Source organism: Porites lutea, chromosome 5, assembly GCF_958299795.1.
Source record: "Porites lutea chromosome 5, jaPorLute2.1, whole genome shotgun sequence".
In the NCBI taxonomy this organism is placed as follows: domain Eukaryota; kingdom Metazoa; phylum Cnidaria; class Anthozoa; order Scleractinia; family Poritidae; genus Porites; species Porites lutea.
Window position 1 is genome coordinate 45,311,625 of NC_133205.1, and position 20,253 is coordinate 45,331,877.

The 20,253-nt window shown below is 38.7% G+C and overlaps 3 protein-coding genes across 4 annotated transcripts in view; 2 read left to right on the forward strand and 1 right to left on the reverse strand.

Moving 5' to 3' along the window:
- Positions 1 to 3,384: 3,384 nt before the first annotated feature.
- LOC140938751 (uromodulin-like) lies at positions 3,385 to 5,735 on the forward strand. Its single transcript, XM_073388279.1, has 3 exons — positions 3,385 to 3,634; positions 4,137 to 4,511; positions 5,213 to 5,735. Exons 1-3 carry the CDS (start codon positions 3,463 to 3,465, stop codon positions 5,269 to 5,271), a joined length of 606 nt encoding a protein of 201 aa, XP_073244380.1. The 5' UTR covers positions 3,385 to 3,462; the 3' UTR covers positions 5,272 to 5,735.
- Positions 5,736 to 6,659: 924 nt separating this feature from the next.
- LOC140938750 (uncharacterized) lies at positions 6,660 to 11,544 on the reverse strand. The gene is made up of 5 exons (XM_073388278.1): positions 11,387 to 11,544; positions 9,277 to 9,384; positions 8,290 to 8,457; positions 7,392 to 7,553; positions 6,660 to 6,854 (listed from the first exon to the last, which is right to left on the reverse strand). The coding sequence occupies exons 1-5, from the start codon at positions 11,541 to 11,543 to the stop codon at positions 6,832 to 6,834; spliced, it is 618 nt and encodes a 205-aa protein (XP_073244379.1). The 5' UTR covers position 11,544; the 3' UTR covers positions 6,660 to 6,831.
- A 2,377-nt stretch (positions 11,545 to 13,921) lies between these two features.
- Positions 13,922 to 20,253, forward strand: part of LOC140938752 (allograft inflammatory factor 1-like) — a 225,245-nt gene continuing 218,913 nt past the window's right edge. Inside the window, exons 1-7 of one of the 2 annotated variants that reach the window (XR_012165561.1) lie at positions 13,922 to 14,065; positions 14,132 to 14,193; positions 14,514 to 14,589; positions 14,724 to 14,765; positions 16,025 to 16,123; positions 19,266 to 19,329; positions 19,837 to 19,985. Coding sequence is in view for 1 of the 2 variants with exons in the window: in XM_073388281.1 (XP_073244382.1) it covers positions 14,044 to 14,065; positions 14,132 to 14,193; positions 14,514 to 14,589; positions 14,724 to 14,765; positions 16,025 to 16,123; positions 19,266 to 19,329; positions 19,837 to 19,921 (450 nt within the window). In the remaining variant the exon portion in view is untranslated. Of the gene's footprint in view, positions 14,066 to 14,131; positions 14,194 to 14,513; positions 14,590 to 14,723; positions 14,766 to 16,024; positions 16,124 to 19,265; positions 19,330 to 19,836 lie in introns of both variants that reach the window. The other variant, XM_073388281.1, reaches the window with a different exon arrangement.

The following is a 20,253-nucleotide window of genomic DNA, read 5'->3' on the forward strand; positions in this document are numbered from 1 at the left end:
CAACTCAAAACATGATATATACATTTGCCATATGCGGGTGCAGATAATAGTGATTTCGCCCTTGTCCAGTCTAGGGACAGGAGTTAAAATTCTGCAGTTGCTCGCTGCAGCAGTTTGATTTATTTTTGGTAAGAAGATAGTTTCCTAGTTCCGGTGCTGGTACGTGCTGATGATATCCGAGATTTTAGGTTAGTCACGCGTAATAAATTGTTTATTTGCCTTTTACCCAAGCCTTATATGTATTTTGAAAGACGAGAAAGCCATAAATTCAGTTTGAGAGTAGTCACCAAGTAAGTATTCTTGGATTCCAAGGATGACATAGATTCAGAACTTGGAGGAGGAGAGTTTATTTTGCCACTCATATCTTTCTTACATCTACAGTTGCATCTGTTACATTGTTAACGATTACAGGAGTTATCTACTATCAGCAAGACGCAGCAAGCTTGATAAAGCTTTTAAGCCTGGTCACGTCCATGATCGTCCGGATCGTCCGGATGGTTCCGGTCGTTTCAAATGACTTTCAGGTGATAAGGATGATTATATGGAAGCACTACCAGGACGATCGCCATGCACTGCGACCCAGACGACTGGGACTGACGACCTTAATCGCTTGGATAGGACAGGGGCACCCAACGAGAATATAGTTCAAAACCACTTAAACATAGCATTGTTAAACGTATTTTAGTATTTAAATGGTAGATTTTGGCATATTTTTGTCCCCTTAAAATTTTTCATCTGTTCGGATTTCCTAGCTGAAAGTCTAGTGGTCCGAAAATTCTAGGGATCAAAACTTACCTTTTCGAAAATTTCAGCCAGAAAAAAGGCTCCCGAAACTTCTAGGTGACGTTTTTACGGTAAAAATCCGTTAAAAATGGGCAATTATTCCATTTTTTAGATGTTCGAAAATCCTAGGAGAGGCAGGCAAGCAAGAAATTTTACAACATATGTTCCGAGAATTCTATATCTCCAATCGTCTTCCGAACAGATTATTTCCGAAAATTGCATTGGTTGCCCCGGACTCGGATAAGAATTGAGTTCTTACAAATGTTGTTATTGAGTGCTTCATATTGTAAATCAACAAACAACAAGAATCAAGCCAAAACTAATATACTCTTCGAATTAAAAACTCGGTTTAAGTCGTGAATGGCGTCCCAAGTTCTCTGTTTTAAGCTAATCTAATACTGTAAAGTACTCCCCAGAAGCTTTCGCTAATCCAGCGAGGATTATGGGCTATAGAGCCAAAAAAAATCGCCTTCCGTTTGGTTGCTTTTGGCAGATTTCCCCCCAGCAAGTGCAAATCGTGCACTGATCATCACTGAACAGGGCAGAATAACATGGCATACTGCCACGACATACTTTTAATTCATTATTTCTTCTCTCCAGACTTTCAAAGAACATAATCTTTTTTAGGTTCAAAGATAAAGGGGCAATATATTGTACAAACGTTTTGGAGGCCTCGAATGAACTCGCTTTACAGTTCGTGCCCCGCAATCCTGCATGACACAGGGAAACCTTCGCAATATAAATAAGGAAACACGGATTTGGTCAACTTAGTTACTGAATTATGGAAGCATCATCATAACCCACTTAACCATGCAAGCTCAATAAAACGTAGCCGGTTTAAACTTCTGTTTTGATGGATTGTTCTCTAATGTTTCTGAGATCGTAAACTCTGATATTATTGTGCCTTGAAATTGGCTTGAAAAGTAGTTGTTCTTGATAATCTAAGTGACAGCTATTCAAATCCCAAGTTAATCTCTCTCATTATATTATCGACCTTTAAATACGATTGGACTTATCCAGCACAAGTTATAATTAGTAGCTGTAACCGCCAAGATTAACTTTATTCATATTTCTGAAAAAATATATATCTTTCTAGTTAAATAGAGGTACCATTAAGCCATTATAATGGTCATTAATTTCTTACTAGTTTCCAAAAGAGGCAATAATTTTGTCCCTAAGAACGGATTGCTTGAGGCAGTTAAAACGGCGAAAAGTGATCTTCCGCTTTGATTTGACCTATAGATCAAATAGCGTGGACTCTATTTCCTTTCCTCGTCGTTTGTTTACCAGTTTCAGTTAATCAGAGTTTGTGCATGATTGCTTATTCGACAGCAAAAGTTTTCCTATCAGTGAACGTTGCTGGTGGGAACCCCTCCCACTTCGGGGCGTATATTTGTAGTTATTGGCTGGGTGAATCATTCCTGGTAAATGTAGCTCAGTCAATCTCTAAAATTATGAGTGTATTAGCCTGCGTGGCAGGCTATGAGGGGATTTGAAGTTTTTATCAGTTTTGCCTTATTAATCCTCTTTTCCTTAAACGACGCTAAAATTAAAAATATAACATTTATACATATTTTCGTATTTTGTCTGTTTAGAGTATTGAAAATGTCCTACTTCGTGTATATGCACTTTTTTTAAACAAAATTCATGTCCTTTCGCTACTCCCAAGCAGGAAACGGAAACTTTAGTAACGGTATATTTTTTCCTGTGCTGAAAATAGTATCTAATGGGGAATTGGCTGAGTTGGAAAGGTAAATCTGTTGTCACATTTATGTGCAATAAATCAGGCTGCCTTCTAAAACAATTTGTGGTCCGGTGCTAAAAACCCTCAGATACAGCAAGGAAACGTTCATTAAGAGCTTGTGAGACCGCAAACAGAGGTTTTTCTTTTACATCGCCATGGGCAATAGTTTTTTATCAGTTGTCGGATGCCCTTACCGATATTTGAGCCAGTAACAATATCCATTTATACACAACAAGGAAAAATGACTCGGTTTGCACATAGGAAGTGCTTTCTACTTTAATCTACGTGCCAAACATCAGAATACCACTCACAAGATAGCTATAGGGTCAATTGAATTATCGGCAGTTTAGTGTTTCCCAGTTTGCCTTAGCTAGATATATCATTGTGATAATTAGATGAATAATTAAATATAAATAAACAACAAAGACTTCCAACAATTATAATTTCATTCTTCTTAATATTATTATTATCATTTTTTCTTTCTCTCGAATACTTGCTAAACTATGACAACGAAGTTTTTTCACTGCTGACATGTGTTGCGTGAAGTTGTAACCGTACTCTTGACTATTGAGGAAACACGGATCGGGGATTTAAAAGTCCGGATGTTAGGATTTTCAGCTAATAAAAATAATAATAAAAAGGATTTCATTAATTCGTGCCGTGATTTATCAGAAATCCATTTCTTAGAGGCGTATTTTGCGTGACGATTCCACCAATTAAAAACGTGATAGAATTTAAAAAAATATATTCTGCTCTGAATCGATACTTATCTGCTCGTCTGAGATTAAATTTCATGCCCCACCCATATAACTGACGAAAGTGACCAACTGAAAATGCGCACATTTCATGAACTTTCCTGGTTGATGTGACAGCCGTTTGCAGGAACACAGGAAAAAAAAAATTGAACCATCGGTCTCTAGGTAAAGTTCCCGACCATGAAGGTTACTTTCTTTTTGCTTGTGGCTTTTTCCCTTGTCACTAAATCTGCTGGATTTGTAGTCGAACGTCCAGATGGGATCGGGATCGATCTAGAAGTAGATGACGAAGTAGGAGGAGAAAATGAAGATGTCTCAGACTTCCTCGTCGATTCAAATGTGGATACATCAGGTGATTTGGGTTTTATTTATTTATTTATTTATTTATTTATTTATTTTTGTTTTCATCATGACCTACCTCCAGCTCCAGAGAAAACAAATGTCGTTGTAACAAATTAATTAATCAAAATGACATCTGATTTATGTTTACGTTGAACATCGAACAGTGCGTAAGTATCACATAACTTACCCTGAGTTAAAGAATCTTTTTTTTCTCCTTTTTTTCTGGCAAAACCGCCGCAAAAACACAGCGCCAGAGTTGTATTATAATCGTGGACGACATATGTTTTATTCTAGTCCTTTTTAAGACGGACCTTTGGAGCTTAGTTACCAGGCAGGTAAAAACATTTTTTATATTTTGGCTGATTAGATCTCTTTTCTAGAGATCCAACGTTTACAACTAGCAGGATCTTCGTCCACGGTTTTTTCAGTTAATTTAATCCTTTATTATCTACTCACATAATTGCCAATGGTTACTGCGAAATGACTAGATCTACTGTAAATTTGGTTTTTAGAATGTTCAACCTACAAAATTCTAAACGAGTCGAGCCGTGCACAGTCATTTCAGCGGCATGCAGGCGCTTTTGTCTGCTATAATAAAGGATGGTACAGATTCCAAGGAGAAGTAGAAACAAAAATGGCAAATAGCTGTCCAAAGAGCAACCATTGTGGCTGGATGGTCGGTGAGCATCCTACGGTGGACCAAGGAGTTGTGCGACGTAAAGTATGTTTTCATTGGTCCAACAACTGTTGTTCCTTCTCAGCTAATATCCGGGTCCGAAACTGTGGATCTTTTTATGTGTATGAGTTACTGTCAAATCTTAACTATCATTGGAAATTGAAGCTGTACTGTGGAAGTGGTCTGGCAGATGAGACAGCAGAAAACTCAGGTAAACACAACTGAACATATGGTATAATCGTATTCCCTATGGAACACATCCACTGTCTGGCGGAGACAAAAATATAGTAGTGAGAGTCAGTTTTAAAAGTCCCTCCTCTTGTTTTCTACTTCTCAAATAATCCCTGATTATTTCTTTTTAATTTTGCGAGAAAAAAATCACATTCAGTAAACACTAATTTCCTCGGCTGTATTTTGCCTATGAATATATGAAGTTCATGGAAAGTGCGCATGCACAAGTTGTAGTTAGTTTCTGATGCAAAAATTAATGAGTAAGTGAACGCCGTACAAAGTACGGCGGGAATGACCGTGAAGCAACATAGAAAGTGAGGGCGCTGCGAGCACCTAAAGATGGGAACTTTGGCGCAAAACTCAGGCACCGCTACGGTTTCTGGTTAGACGAACTATTTTCTCGTGGTAAAAAAAAAAAAAACATTGTTCGTAATTAGTGATTCATCCTTTTGTTTTTTATTTTAAAGCCAGCTATTCTTAGCCATTTGTGACTTGGCCCACATCAGAATCGTTGGTTCTTTTGGGGTGCTGACCATGCAGAGGCTCCTCTTCCTATTTTTTCTTCATGATTTGCTGCACATCATTATCATTATCATTGTCATTTCGTTTATTGTCATTGTCTTTATCATAACGATTATCATTATCGTTTTAAGCCAGAGTGTCATTGTTTTCTCTTTGAAGGTGAGTCTGGTAGTGGAACGGCAGCGATCAACTCTGGTGAGGGGAGTTCTCCAGCTTAACAAAGAAGTCACAATGATTGTTTTGCTTTCAAGATCAGAGTATACTTAATCTGTTTTTTGTTTTTTTTATGTACCTAATGTGACCCTAATATATGGGTTAGGACACTATATTTACACTTTTTTGATGTTGTTAAAGAAGGTGAATAGGCGAAGTAGTTCCTGAATACAATGTTTAACGCTAACAGGTCATTCTCTTGTATGATCTATCGTTATTGAATATTATTGCTCGAAAATGTTAACAACTTTACAAAGTTTATTTCAGTAGCAACTATCCTAAAGTACTCGGTATATTCCAAATTCATGGAAGAATGTAATTTCATAAACTGAACTAAGGCTGAAATTTAACATGAATATAATTATGGTGAATAAGTTGTCATAAAAGTGTGGGTATACCAGTTCTCTATATTTTAAAAACCATCACAAATACCTCTTAAATAAAAATAAAGTCTACTGAACAGTTTTAATTTGCGTTCTTACTCCATAACTCTGTTGTCTTTTCACGTGACGTTTTCACCAATTTGGCCGTCGCTCCCTTAAGCGTCAATCGATTAATTACATCTGGATAGTACGCAAATAGGAAATAGAACATTGGGAACTAGCCGGTGTTTAACACACCCGCCTGTTACAGACCCAGTGAAACCTTACCCGGTGGTTTAATTCAGCTGTCTATCCAGTGATAATTTAGCCTTTCCGATACCTGGCGAATAGTTTGCTTCTAGCCGGCTAATTTTCTGCTTCCCCGGCCACTAATTCTAATGTGAACTCTACAAAACCAGTGTATTTCGTTGTTCATATATGTTTTAAAGAAGCAAAAGTATAAAACATTATTACCTTGACAAGCCGAAATCGAACGGTACAGATATTAATCGACCGCCGGCATAAAAGAGTGTAAATCTTTAAAGGTCTTCTAGCCAGAGCAATATGTAAAAGGTTTTCAAAGATTTCATACCGGTAAATATGTAAGGCCTGCCACTTTTTTTAGCTTTTATGAGAGATACTCAACAAAAAAAAAACGGTGGAAAATAAGCCAACCTCGTGACGTTTTCTCCGAGAACCCGGTGAAGATATAGATTTCACTAGGTCTGCTACAGAGGACTGTTTTAACAAAACCACGCTGAGGTCCAAACCTGTTATCTAAATGCTGTTTATCGTGGAACTTTTCATAAAAGCATATAGCGTCAGGTGACTAGAAAGCATTCTTCTTGTTAAATTAAAGAAATCTTATAGAGAGGCCTGAAGGTCTTCTGCTGCTCAAGTTAGACTACCATTAAAATAAGTATAGCCAACACTTAGCCGTAACTCGTAGACTGAAAGTGATATCGTATGCAGCACCACACAAGCAAACATTGCAAAGCAAAACACGACTTTTATTACAAATAAAGTAACGGAGAGTTGAAAATTAAAGAAAGAAAAAACTTTTAGATACAATGGAAACTCAAGGAGAGCCTTCGAAATTCAGTGGAAGTAACAAAGACGAGTTACTTTCACAACCAGACCACCGCATGCTTCGTCACTTTGATCATTCTCAAGGCTTCTTCACCTTCTCTCAGTGTATCAAATTCATGTGCGAGCTGGATTGCTCTCTGAGAAGAGAGGGAAAGAAAGATCGTAGATTAGTATTTGTACAATGTAGCTTGCTTTTACTTTCATTCTTCACCTAGTATACTGTCTTTCAAGCAGTTAATCCCAAAGATTTGACACTGATTTGATTTATGTCCCGGTTCTTAAATCGATGGAGAAAAGGAAACTTGCTCAAGCCTAAGTTACCGACACAAATACTAAAGTAGATTTGTAAACTTAAGAGAAGAGGAATGGAGAATGGCCGAAGGGAATGTCAAAGTTACTTCTGTTCTGTCCAATAGCTGCATTTTTTTCTCCCGCTTAAACTCCTCAGCCATAAATGTAATTTGCCTGCATGTCATGCAGTTTGTTTTCAATTGCATTTTGTCAGGCTGTATGGAATTTTGAGTAGGACGGATACCTGTACAATAGCTAAGGCAACTGAGTGCACTTCCATCATAGTTCAAAGAATGGTGTGAAACGAGGTTAGTAGTAGAGTGGTGGCAGTCGAGTTATGATTTAGCCTCCCTATCAGTACAATCAGTTATCAGAGTAGTTACCTTGTCGTTTGACGTAATAACTGAAAATATCATCAGTACCCAAGTAGCTTTTCATGGCGCGTTTGAAGCCGTTCTGCATGTTTTTTGCCAGATAAGGAAGTTTTTCACTGGAGAGGTATGGAGAAGAATTGGCCTCATCCTCGTTCGTTTCCTTATCCTTACCTAAGGTGCAAGATTCAAAAAATTAACAATTGATGCACAGTTACAAAATTTCAATTTCAGCAATGAGACCCCTACTAAGAGCAGCAACCTCTCTGTAAGAAACCTGTGTTTAAGATTTCTTTTTTTCCAAGAACTACTAGAGACTGGAATCATGTAAATTTGTATAATTATTTTTTATTTTGCATTTTACTTATTGTTGCATGTAATTTTTTCTTTTATATTTTGTAAACGGTTGCTGTGTTGCCTAGCCGGCTTTTACCGACCTAATTGAGATGATGCGTTAGCTCATCGCAACAAATGATATTAATACTGCAGAGATGCAACCGACTATGTTTAGCTGTCTGGGCATTACACTCTTTTATTACTGTACTGTAAATTTTTAATCCCCAATGTGCCAACTTACAACTACAGACCTTGCATCTGATTCCCGAGCTGGTCAACAATGTTGCGTACGATTTAACGGGGCTAAAAGTTTGACCGGTTTCAAACTTAATTTGCACAGCAACTCCCAACAACACGTAAAAACTTGCAACAGAGTGTGCAAACTGACGCAACATGTAACATCCAATAATAACGCGTCCATTTGCGCGGGGTTTTTACTATCCGAAAAAGCGTCAAAGTAGGCGCCAAATATATGAATTTACAGTGTAATAAGAAGCTAAGGACATAAATCAGTTTTTGTTCACATTAGCTAAACTATAATGCATAATACAGTTGAACTGATGTTATTCCATACCAGTTTCCTCGTTATTCATGTAGCTTCGCGCGTGTCTCGCACTAGCCCTCAATCCTTCAAGAAAACTGCCCACCAAAGTACTCTTCTTTGCTTCATCTGATTCAGGATCAGCTTCGGTGCGGAATGATGAATCTGCATCAGAGTAATCTTTTCCCTGGCTTGAATCTCCTAAAGATTAATATTGAAAGGTTTTAGTCGCAAGCGATAAAAATATCTCTGGTTGTCATCGTTCCATTTTTACTCATCGTTTCTTTCATCAAAAAAAAAAACGGTCCTTAACAACTTATGTGTTTTGTGGTCACACCAACTAGCAAACTTAGCATCGAAAACAAATGGTTACACGATGTGAATAAAGATAATCATAACCTTCATTACAAACAAGTTATTCAAGAAGTGCTGACGTTACGAGACGGACGGCCATAGAAGAGAGATTCTGCATGCCTGTAACTAAGACGAGGACGACAACGAGAATGAGATTTCCTGTTTACTAAGTAGTGCGGTGCGCGCGTAGACCAGTGTTATGAGTTTTGGTGAAAAACCGTGATATAGCTGTCCCCATTCTACTACGAGTTTAAACACGTTGAAGTGGAGGAAACATGTTATCAAGAGGTTTCATCATTTTTCGATGTGGAGAGTTTTTAACAGTGTTAACTTTTCTGGTGAAACAAAAAGTACAATGAGACTTTCCAGGGTGTGTGTGTGTGTGTATGTATGTATGTAGGTATGTATGTATGTAGTACAGAAATTGAAGAAAATTGCCAAATGAGTTGATTCCATAAGACTGATACCCCCTCCCTGATGCTAACAGACACCTGGAGTTGGCCCGTGAATTTCTTCAGCCGTTTTCTTTGACTCTGTACTATGGGAACGCATACACCTCTCTAGGAGGGGACATTTGGTGCTGTGGCCCCAGCAACCGCCGCCGTCTTAGTGAAGACTGACAGTTGATCATTGATTGAATTGCAAACACGAAAAATTATTTCTTACTCTGTGCCTCATTCCACAACTTGTGAGCTGTGTCCACTCTGTCAGCCATATTGTTTACAAAGCGAGTCATCAAACTGTCCTTTGATTCCTGGTCATCTGATTTCTCATCTGAAAGTGAATCCACTGGTGGAGTTAAAAGAGTGTAAGATACCGAGGGGGTGGGACTATAATAGCAGTGAATAATTAGAATTTGAGTCACTATTATTTCTATAGCAGATGAAGTGTCATGGGAATCCCTGGCGCTTTGAGGTATGTACGCTACATTTTATACAAATAATCAATTGAACTATGGCCATACAAATAGTAGAACAGTGATTTCCAGCCGTCAAGATAAATCAGCTAGATTTTCAGTTCGAAAAGAGACCCATAGGCAAGCTCAGCACGATATTTATAATGAGATATCTGACTGTGTAACCCTACAAAAACTAGAAAGTGTTTTTAATTGCATGCTTCTCAAAATATACTATGATGCAAAGAAGAGTAGTTCAAGAGTTTAAGGTATTGATTGAAGAAACATCAGCGGTGCTGGTCCAGAAAATGAGTTATGAAATAGAAACGTTGAATTGAGGGAAAACTTGCCACCGAGGAAAGCGTTCTATTCAAAATTATGACATTTAAAGTTCTGATTCCTCATTTATTAAGTCTCTCATCCCTGAAGTGTGAGTTTAAAATATGAATTGCATGGTGAATATTGATCAGTAACGACTGAAAAAGGTATTATAAGGCAAAGGAAAGCAAACGCCTTAAATTGTCTAGTCTCCATGCAGTTAACCATCCGTCTTTATTGTATGTATGTATGTATGTAAATCTTTATTTAAACACGGGAAATCATCAGTTAAGCTTAAGTTAAAAACTAAAACTAATTACAACTGCTTTACATGATTGCCGTGTGGGAATCCGACATATCAGCTGCCTTCTTGATATTTCGCTTAAAATGCTCAACGGATGCAGCATTTTTCAAGCTCTTGGGCAAGATATTCCATAACATGGCCCCGCTGGGAGAGAAGCTTCATTTCAAATAATTGGTTTGGACAGGGTCAGCCTTCCCTCAGAGTTTCTTAAGTTGTAAGCAGAGTGACGATGAAAGAAAAGACTTTGTAGATATTCCGGAGCCAGGTCATTCGTGTTTTTATACATCATTAAAGCTTTTTTTTCTTTCGTCGAAGAGATAGCCTCTCTCAGTCGAGGGTGGAGAGGTGGTTTAAGCTCGTATCAAAGGGTGATTTAGTAATAAATCTGGCTGCACGGCTCTGTAATTTTTGGAGCTTATCACTCAAGTAACCACTCAAACTGTCCCAGACGGGGCTGCAGTAATCCAAATGAGGCATAATTAAAGCGTTATAAAATTGAATTGCAGTTTCTTTGGATATAAAGGGCCGCACACGTTTTAGGGCGCCTATAACTGAAGAGATTTTCTTGCAAATCTCTTCAACGTGTTTACCCCAAGAGAGTTGAGCATCTATGGTAAGACCCAAGGATTTGGTATGATCGACTCTCTTGATAATTTGGTCATCTATTCTGATTTCTACATCGTCACATTAGGCAGATAGTCTTTGTCTTGATCCAATAATCATTAGCTCTGTTTTAGCAACATTTAGACTGAGCTTGCTAGCTTTCAGCCAACAACTAAATTTATTTAATTCAGGGGTTAGAGTTAGATTAAGCTCTGTTAACGTCTTGGCAGATAACGTAAGATTTGTGTCATTGACAAACATTCTTCAGTTTGTATGACTGTCGTAACGTTGTTGGCAAGGAATATGCTGACAATACTGGGGACCAAAACAAAGGTAGACAAACTCTTAGTCCTCATAGCAACCGATCACCAACTGGGGAAAAAGTCATTTTATCAAGACAACACGAATTCTCTCAAGTTTAAAGACGTGAAAAGTTTGAGTTGCAAGCTTGCCACATTTTAGTTTTTCTTTTCCTGCTGTGAACAGCAAGGATTTGACTAAAAAATCTGGTACAACCGGCCCATTTCATCTGCCATTCCAAAGCAGAGCAAAATGGCTTACCCTTAATAAACAACACTTTCAAACCTAAATTAACAACAAGAAACTCTCATATGCGGAGTGTAAAAATCTTTGATTTCTAATTACACCAACCGTACCATATTTGTCCAAATTTGACGTCGATCTACGGTCGCCATCGTCTTGTTGACTATGCATTGAAGACTCGTCTTCGGTCTGGCGATAAATACTGCTTCCTGAAGTAAAATCCACAGATAAATAAGCAGCAAAAAGTAGCACGACTACTAGTTTCGACATGTCTGATATGATCAAAAATCGGTCAACAGATTATCACTCTCCGAACACGAGATAACTATGCAGAACTGAAACTCTAAAGAAATGGATCGCTAAAGAGTCGCTTTATTCTCACCAAAACAATACAAATTTCTTGAGGGAATTAATGAAACGAATGAATTATATATACATATGAATGGTACAGAGCATAATGAAGGATGGTGCATTGAATTGTTTGAAATGCATTATCTTGGTTGCTATGGAGATGTTTGCAGATACAGACGAACCAGGAATCTCTCTGTTTCGCTCTATTTCTTCTTCTTCCTCTTCTCTTTATCTTCTGTGTTCACACTATGCCGGATAGCTTTTCGTGGCGCCACGAAAAGGTATATTATGAACAGCGATGGCTCGGAGCAAAACAAAGTCATTTTCACACATCCAACGCAGTGCCGGCGAGTGTGGCTGAGAGGACTTGGTGACTGGCTAAATTCCAGTCCTTACTCCTGAATAAAACTCTACTCTGTGTCAGTGGATTCCAGGCCTCGCTCCTTTTTATTTTCTTCCACGACACCACGTATGGCACAAAGCCTATCACATATGTGTGCTTCACTTTCGAGATCGGCGCGATGCAGCCTCGCTTCATCACAGATTTCGCGCCGCCACAACGATTCTTTTGCGTCAACAGAAGCCCTCTCTGGTATGATTTTCACGGCGCGGCAGAAGCTGTCCGGTATCAGAGTATGAACATGGCCTTTAATCAGTATCGAAATCCTAAAGTACAGTCAACACATACCGTCTCTTTTGTGCTACTGCTGCCTTCTTGTTGTTTTTGCTTTGTTTTTGCTGGAGAAAATTCCAAAAAGTCTCATTTAGTGACAGTTTTCTGCCGCTTTTGAAGTTTTCGAGCACTGACAGCTGCGGTAGTTATCTTGAGGTTGTTGATTCATTTCTTATTTGAACTGAAAAAAATGGGAAGAATCATTTCTAATTCTCATTTTTTGTGTCCTTCGTGGCGCGCACTTATTACCATAAAAAAAAACATTTACATAAGCCGCATATGTGCTTTACAGCCGTCGACGAGATTTAAAGACTTGAGTCCTCAGCTATTGGTGCGAACCACTAGGACCGCGATTATTTAAACCAAGTTTAGACAGCGTTTATGAAGGTCATCGTCTAGCCCATGTTTAAACCATAAATACCGATTATTTAAATCCTGTTCTACTATAACCTTCTTTAGACTTTGTATTTACACCGACTAAGGAAAAAATAGAAAGCTAAACCTGCTCACAGGCCAGCCCGGTCAACTGGGCCCGTAAGAGGCCCTAAATACGTCATTTTTCGCAGTTATCAAGGGATTCTAATTATGCTGAGAACTCAGTCTGGTATTCAAGAAATGGGAATCCAAATGTCCGCAAAAAAGTAAGCCTGATGACCACAGCGCGTGTGCAAATAAAGGTTCCATTCTGACCAGCCACTGTTAGGGAAATGAGTTGACGTTCGTCCCCTGGAAAGAATAAAAGACTGGACTCCAGAGCGGCGGAAATCGAGCCTGGCGTGACTAAGCATGATTAGGGTATCGCTGAACAGATTGTGCTCCCCAACCGTCTACAGTCAACTCTCTTTTGACGGACACCTCAGTAAAACTGACAGGCTTAGAATTTGTCTCCGCCTTTCTTTGCTTCTTTCACTTGACTATCTATAAAACTGACGGACATCACTCGTAGACGGACACTTAGCTCCTTTCCTAGTAAACACGCTGCACCAACTATGCATTTTTTTTTATGTTGCTGATCATTTCTATCCTTAGTTTTAATTTTAGTCTTAGTATTGGGATGGTAATGGTAGTCAAGAGTATAAAATAGAGGAAAACAGAAATTTAAAAATACATCATACATTCGGCAACATCAATATCTAAATTTGACAAAAATCAGTTAAAAACTGAAACAAAGTGAAACGAAAGTCAGCGCTCAAGAGTTAAGTTATTGTGTGTTCCTTCCGTTGTTCATAAACAAATTGACACTCCCTTCAGGAAGTCGCTGAAAAGGGAAATAGCAAAATCACCATAAAAGGTCATCACATCCATTGGAAACTTAATAAAACTTGCTGACAAATTCGAGGAAGTAATCTTATTAAACAAATTTATAACACAAAGCAAGCTATACTATCGACCCTATGATTCCGGTAAACCTAAAATGTCACTTTCATGTTATTTGTGGGGGTAGAGTGCGTAGAGAGTTTAGTACCTTATGGAACCTTATTCACCGAATTTTTTATATTTTTTTTTTTTTTTTTTTTGGCGTGTGGTGTGTTGCTTGTTAATTTAATTTTTAACTCCACTTCCAAAACAAATTTAATGTAGTTTCACGTATCACTATCCGTCACGGGTGCTGACGACTTCCGGTATCGCTCAGCTGGTTTGCATATCAGCCAATTATATGAAAGGAGCTATTGAACCAAGTCTAATTTGTGAGTTTAAAGGCACGCCAGCGAACGTCGCAAAACAAGTCCAGTCAAATCTTCAGAAATGACTTCTTTAGATCATCAAGGTAAGCGAAACTCAACAGATGTACAATGATTATTATGTTTTTCGTACTAATCATATGGTTGAATAGGTGGGAAAAAATACGGCCAGCTTCGAAAGACCCAGGAACAAAACCTGGATGAAATCAACAAGGTACGTGCAGGTTTGGATGCAGCATGCAATTGTTTAAACTTTAGTAATATGTATTGATCTTTTCGTTTCCGGGTTCGCAATCTTCGATCTTTTTGCTGCGGTTTATGATCTAAGTTGTGTTTGTGTTCTAATATTCATTTACAATTTTATATTACGCACAAAGCGAAATCTCTTGGAGTGAACATCACATTTCTGAAATTGAAACCAACTCGATCTCGTAATTTTAACCGGGGGTCATCGAAATACATGTGGCATGTTAGACGTGTTCTTTTCATTTAAAAATTTGTTAACGCACAAAAATGATTTTCATTTCCTTACAGTCATACATAAATAGCGGCGATTATGATGACGAAGAAGAATATCCAGACCTCAATGACCGACTCGAGGCGTACAAAAGTAAGAACCCCGCAGGCCTTAACTAAAAAGTGACTTTCACTTGAAGATTATAGGCATGCTATATACGAAAACTATTTGACATTTCTTTAATTCTTTAATTTAACCCTGAAAATTTCCACATTGCTCCTCTACAGAACAGTTCATGGAATTTGATGAAGACAATTCTGGTGATATTGGTGAGTGATTTCATGTTGATCTTTTTTTAAAAAAATCATATTTAAAATAAACATTACTGATAAAAATAAATATTAAAGCGTGCTTGATTCCATTTTTGGAAGTTTTATTGGGTTGTTATCACGCGCAATATAATTTCGTTTTGTTTGGGTTTATCAAAACACTCCTGATGTAAGCAATCATACTCAAAGCGGCGCCACTATTCAAATGTGCTCCGTATTTTGCAATTCAATTTTATTATGCTCAAGAGTCTGAAAAGAAGTGAAATGGAAATGTCACGAAGTAGTCATTAAGCTGAAACAAAATACTTAAGAATCGCAACTGAGCTGCGGAATTCCTTTAAATGTTCCTGGAACTTCAACATTTTTTGGCGTTTTTCCCAAAGGATTTAGTCTCTAGACAGTCAAAAACGATTGTTCTTTGTTGTCTTGCATAAAGAGTCAAAACATTGAAGAACGTAATTGTGTTTGGTTTTGTTGACGTTACCTTACAGATTGTTTTTTTTCTTTTTCAAAAATAATTTCAAAGTAATCATTCTCCTCCAAAATTAACAATGATCCAATTTTATTGAAGGCCTAGTTATTTTGAAATTACCAATGCAAATCAAAACAGCAGCATCGATAAGACAAAAGGCATTTTGTAAATTAGAGCTGAAAGCTTTGCTTTAATGAATCAGATTAGATTGTTTACGGTCCCCTATTCCTCCCCCCGCCCACTAAGTCTTATTAAAACCAAGATGGCCGCCCGTAACGCAGCGAATTTTCGTGTACAGTGTCTACGGTGGCTTTATTTTTTACGAGATTTTTGAGGGAAAAAAATCATTGATACTTTATGTCATGTCAGGCTTTGAGTGTCCCAGACACCGTCCTAAACGATTCGAAGGCACTCGCGCAATTCGCTAAGGAGGTCTGGGACTCGCGCTACATTTACAATTTTACGTTTAGGGGCATTCAACGGCTTTTTTTTTTCTGTTAAATAACTATTCGAAGAAGCTATTCGTGTCTCCTCGTCCGGAGCAGTTTGTGTTCATTCTTCTCGTCTGCTCCGTGCTCCACTGAAAAACGGAAAAAAATAAAGTGCCTGTTCAATGTGGGCTATCATCTGGCTGCCTCCATCGAGGGGAAGGGGAGGGGTGCGTGGGAATGCATTGCGCGATCGCCACAGCGTTTGCAAGAACTGAGAGAACGTCAACTCGGGGGCGTTAAGCTTGGTGACCCTGTGGTTGCCTCTTTTTAAAAATTGTCATTTTATTTTGTATAAGATATCATGGAACTGAAACGTATGATGGAGAAACTTGGACAAGCAAAGACTCACCTTGAACTGAAGAAAATGATCGCTGAAGTTGACACAACAAACTCAGGTGTGTTTATCAATAGTATGATCTTGATCACAAAGAGACCGCTACCCCCAGATCAGTGTGGGAAACAGTTAGCATGAATTATTGAATGAGGCTGAGTATCATCTGGAGAATTATGGAGATCGAGGAGGGTGTTATCCGCCGAGGCCGATAACGCCCTCCGAGATTATTCATTCAAAAAAATCCTAGTTTAAAAACAAGCTAAAACATACTTACCTCCATCGATGTTAAGTTCATCTTCTACAGTGCATGTTTGGGAGATAAAGGGTTGTTTACTTCGGCAAACATTCTCCAGATAGCCAAAAAAAAGACGTATGTATGTATTCTTTGAATATTCATTGAATGAAAACTTCTTACCGGCCCAGCCATAGTGCGGATATTCTTGGGCTTATATGCCAGTGCCTGAAGTCTTCCAGAAAACCCGTGCACAGAGTTTGATTAGAGCAAAGAAGGTTCTTTGTAAGATCGACAATAGCGCCATTCGCCGATTCTTGAGGTTTGACCGACTTAATATGTATAATCATATGTTCTTATACTGTACTTGACATTGTGAACTCCAAGAGCCATCAACATTGACAACAAGTCGAACATGCTGGAATGGTCCTGTCTTCTTGTCGTAGGTGTTTTTTTTCAAATGAATACAACACGAGCACGCGGCCAGGAGTGGCAGTTTCATCTGGGCTCTCTAAAGAGTAAGATCTAGTATCTCACCAACTAAACTTGCGGCTAAAATTTCTCGGAGCTAATTTTCCAGTACACTTGTCCTTTGCAGTTTCCGGGCCGGCGACATCGCCAATCGAGCTACTCGGACTTGCATCGCGATCGGCGCGGGTCAAATTTAACGTCTTTCTGCTTTTACCACCTTGTTCCTCCTCATTAAAATTCAACTCATCGCCAGGACGCTTCATTTTTGTAACTCAATCTCTTCTAAAAGGATTCTTTCCATAGCATCCAACTAAATTATTATTGGAAGTAGGTAATCGCCCTGGTACTTCATTTACCCCACCCACGCTGGATATATTCCAACACTTTCATTTCAGTCAGATTATTTTAATATAAACCCTCGGACGTACAAGCAAATTCATACCCCCACCGTGATACAAGGGGGGGGGGAGGGGGTGGATGGAACCCCTACTCGGTTTTTTTGACATGTTGTAGTATTTCGAGACGATTTTACCTTTAGTGGAAAGCCTTTGATCTTCTTAGCAAGATGAGGTATATTATATGGGTGGTAGCGCTGCTGCTGGAGGCCTCTGACGTCACCAACAACGATCGCCATCTTGGAGTTTACGAAGAATTAGAAATCAGGTTAAAACCGCCAGAAATAGTATTTTTTTGTGCTTTACATGATAAATAACAAAATAAGCACTTTGCATGATTTTAGCCACATGGTTTACTTTTATTGTTGAAGGAAGTTATAAAAACATACATTTTCTAGCAAAAATGGCTTGACCACCGGCTACTTATAACGTCGTATGTCGTAACCTTAGCAAATGACCATCACTGAACTTGTCTAAAAATTTGCGCGAAGGATGAATGAACAGCTACTGAAAACGTCAGGTGCTGGTGTTTTATCCTCTAGGAAAAAAACTCCGAAAAACCTTAGGGAGGTGGCATCCACCCAAATCACGCCCCCCTTCCCGCTCCCCCCCCCCCCCCCCCCCCACCCCCTTGTACGTCCGAGGGTTAACTTTTTGATAACTGGTAACCAGCTTTCCTCGGTTGTAAAAATGAGAACGGATAAAACATTAAAAGGAAAAGGCTGGTGGACAATATGTGGACGTCCTCGGAAACACATCATTCTCGCGAGAAGGCCTGTTCTGTAAATAATTCTTTTCGGGAATGGATTGACTCTAGGGTGCAGCACATGTGGCCGATGCTCCAAGTAATCGGCTCCTAGTTTGCAAACATCACCAAAAATCTTAACTAAAAATTTTGGCTTATCACCTTTAATGATAGCAGAACTCTCACGCGTGTGAAGCGCGCGCAGCGAAGCACCATGGGTAAGAAAATCTATCCATCCCAGAAAATTTGGTAATAACGTGACCGTAACCGACCGAGTGACCGTTCGTCCGCACCACAGGCATACCAATGTAAAATAACTCAATCAACAGGTATGGCAACCTAAATGCAACTCGAGGTATTTTGGCGGGAAATCGCATAGCCACCCGCGTCTTGTAAGGCAGAGACAACTAAACAGTCAATAAAGACGAAAAACAAAAGCGGAAATTGTTTCTGTATCCATGTTGTCTAAAGTATTAAGCTTAGATTAATTGTCATGTCCACATATTTGAAATATAGAGAAAGAGAAAGACAGAGAAAAAGGGAAAGTAGGAGGCAGGCCAGGGAAGCCCAACGAACAAAAGAAAGAGAGAGATCTAGAGTTAAAGATAAAAAAAAAAAACAAAGGAGACATTTTTTGGTTGGAAGAACAACATGAACATTTTGTAGCGGCGGTGACAAAAGGGGAAAAGGTAGCGGCCACCCAATGTGAAAATGAGCGACAGCGAAAAAGAAGTGAACGAGAACATGTACGACATTTCCTCCGAAAAACGTGTAACTTCTGGAAGTTTCACGTTGTAGTCGTGCAAAACAACGCTAAAGAAATGCAAAAAACAAGTGTGTTGCGCGTGCAAAGTTGCTTTTTTGCCAATTAGACCTATTGTTGTTTTTCACCGTTCTCCGGCGTTGCTTTCGCCGCTTAGCATTACACGATTGTATATTTTGTTTGAACAAACTATAAATATTATCGAGGGCTCCGCTTTTAGCCCTGGCTAATTCTGTATATTATAGACTTCTAACCTTTTCTCTGTATTACGACTAGCAGGTGCCTGGAACTTGCAGGACATCAATTAATCTTTTTTATAGAGCGTATGCACTCACGTGGCTTGCATCTATGTTAATTTATACGAACAGAAGATAGTTTTTACATAAGAAAAGAGTTCAATCCCAACAGGGTTGTTTTAGTACACCAAAATGGCGGCCGTTTTATTGTTTTGGAATACCAATATATAGCCGCCGTGACGTCATGTACATACGCTCTATATGAGTTTCAATTTTATCTTATCCACTCTCTTGATCGATAAACGGAGTGATTTAACCTTAACCCTAAACTGTAGTTCACTCTAAAAACTTGTTTTTGCAGGAACGATCAGTTATCCAGAATTTCTGACGATGATGCTTGGAAAGAAGTCATCTGTTTTGAAACTGTGAGTAACTTGACAAACACTCATCGTTTCCGGCTTCCGGGCTTGGACTTGGACTACTGTATCAGTTTTTAGGCGGCGATCTTATTAGTTCCCAACCTAAATAGATGATCAGCCTAAATTCTCTTTTCTCTTCCTTTGCGTGTAAAACTACTACCGGACGAATGATGCAAAGATATGCTGTGAAGAGTCGCGACTAAAATCTCTTTATTGAGGACTCCGACGTTGGCCATATGTACCCCTCACAGTCTCTAGATTATAGATATTAGCACGTCCTAAGTTTCATACAAGGTACTTGACTAGTAAGGCTGGATTGTAATATTTTCACGTCCTGCATAGCCTGCGTGGCTGGTGTCGAAAGGAGATACGTTGAGGATAGTAGGAAGGGGAAAAGGGAGGGAGGTGGATTGGAGAGAGGCTGCGTCCTACACTAAAGCCTTTTCATCTTCTCGAGATGACGCTGACCAAACTGGATTGTAATATGTGCACTGTGCTATATTTTTTTCACAGAATCTTGATGTTCGAGGAGAAAAAGAAAGAAAAGCAGAAACCCCAGGGAGTTGCGCCAAAACGAGATCTGTCAAGCCTACCTTGAAGAACGACTAATTTGCTTAGTTGTGAAGTGTGTAATTTTTCGTGAAGATTTCAAAATAACAGGGGAAAAGCGACGAAGAATCACTTGTCGTCTTTCACTGAGAGCAGTTTACGTGTAATTTGCGTATTTCAAAGACGCAATTTTTGATAACATTTGGGTCAGAAACTAAAAGACTATGGGAATTTGTTTATAGAAAGATTGGGAAAGTTTTGCTTTTGTTTTTTTTTTATGGCATAATATTACTTTTCTTCTGCTTTTTTTTTTTTTTGAAGTCATTAATTTAATTGACAGAGTCAGAATTTTGATTTTGATTTTTTCAGTTTAGTTTGATA

Coding starts and splice junctions, on each gene's coding strand:
- LOC140938751 (XM_073388279.1), top strand. CDS start 3,463: ATGAAGGTTACTTTCTTTTTGCTTGTGGCTTTTTCCCTTGTCACTAAA. Junction 3,635..4,136: donor TTCAAATGTGGATACATCAG/GTGATTTGGGTT, acceptor TTTGGTTTTTAG/AATGTTCAACCTACAAAATT. Junction 4,512..5,212: donor TGAGACAGCAGAAAACTCAG/GTAAACACAACT, acceptor TTCTCTTTGAAG/GTGAGTCTGGTAGTGGAACG.
- LOC140938750 (XM_073388278.1), bottom strand. CDS start 11,543: ATGTCGAAACTAGTAGTCGTGCTACTTTTTGCTGCTTATTTATCTGTG. Junction 7,554..8,289: donor CATGAATAACGAGGAAACTG/GTATGGAATAAC, acceptor CTTGCACCTTAG/GTAAGGATAAGGAAACGAAC. Junction 6,855..7,391: donor TTATTACGTCAAACGACAAG/GTAACTACTCTG, acceptor CTCTCTTCTCAG/AGAGCAATCCAGCTCGCACA.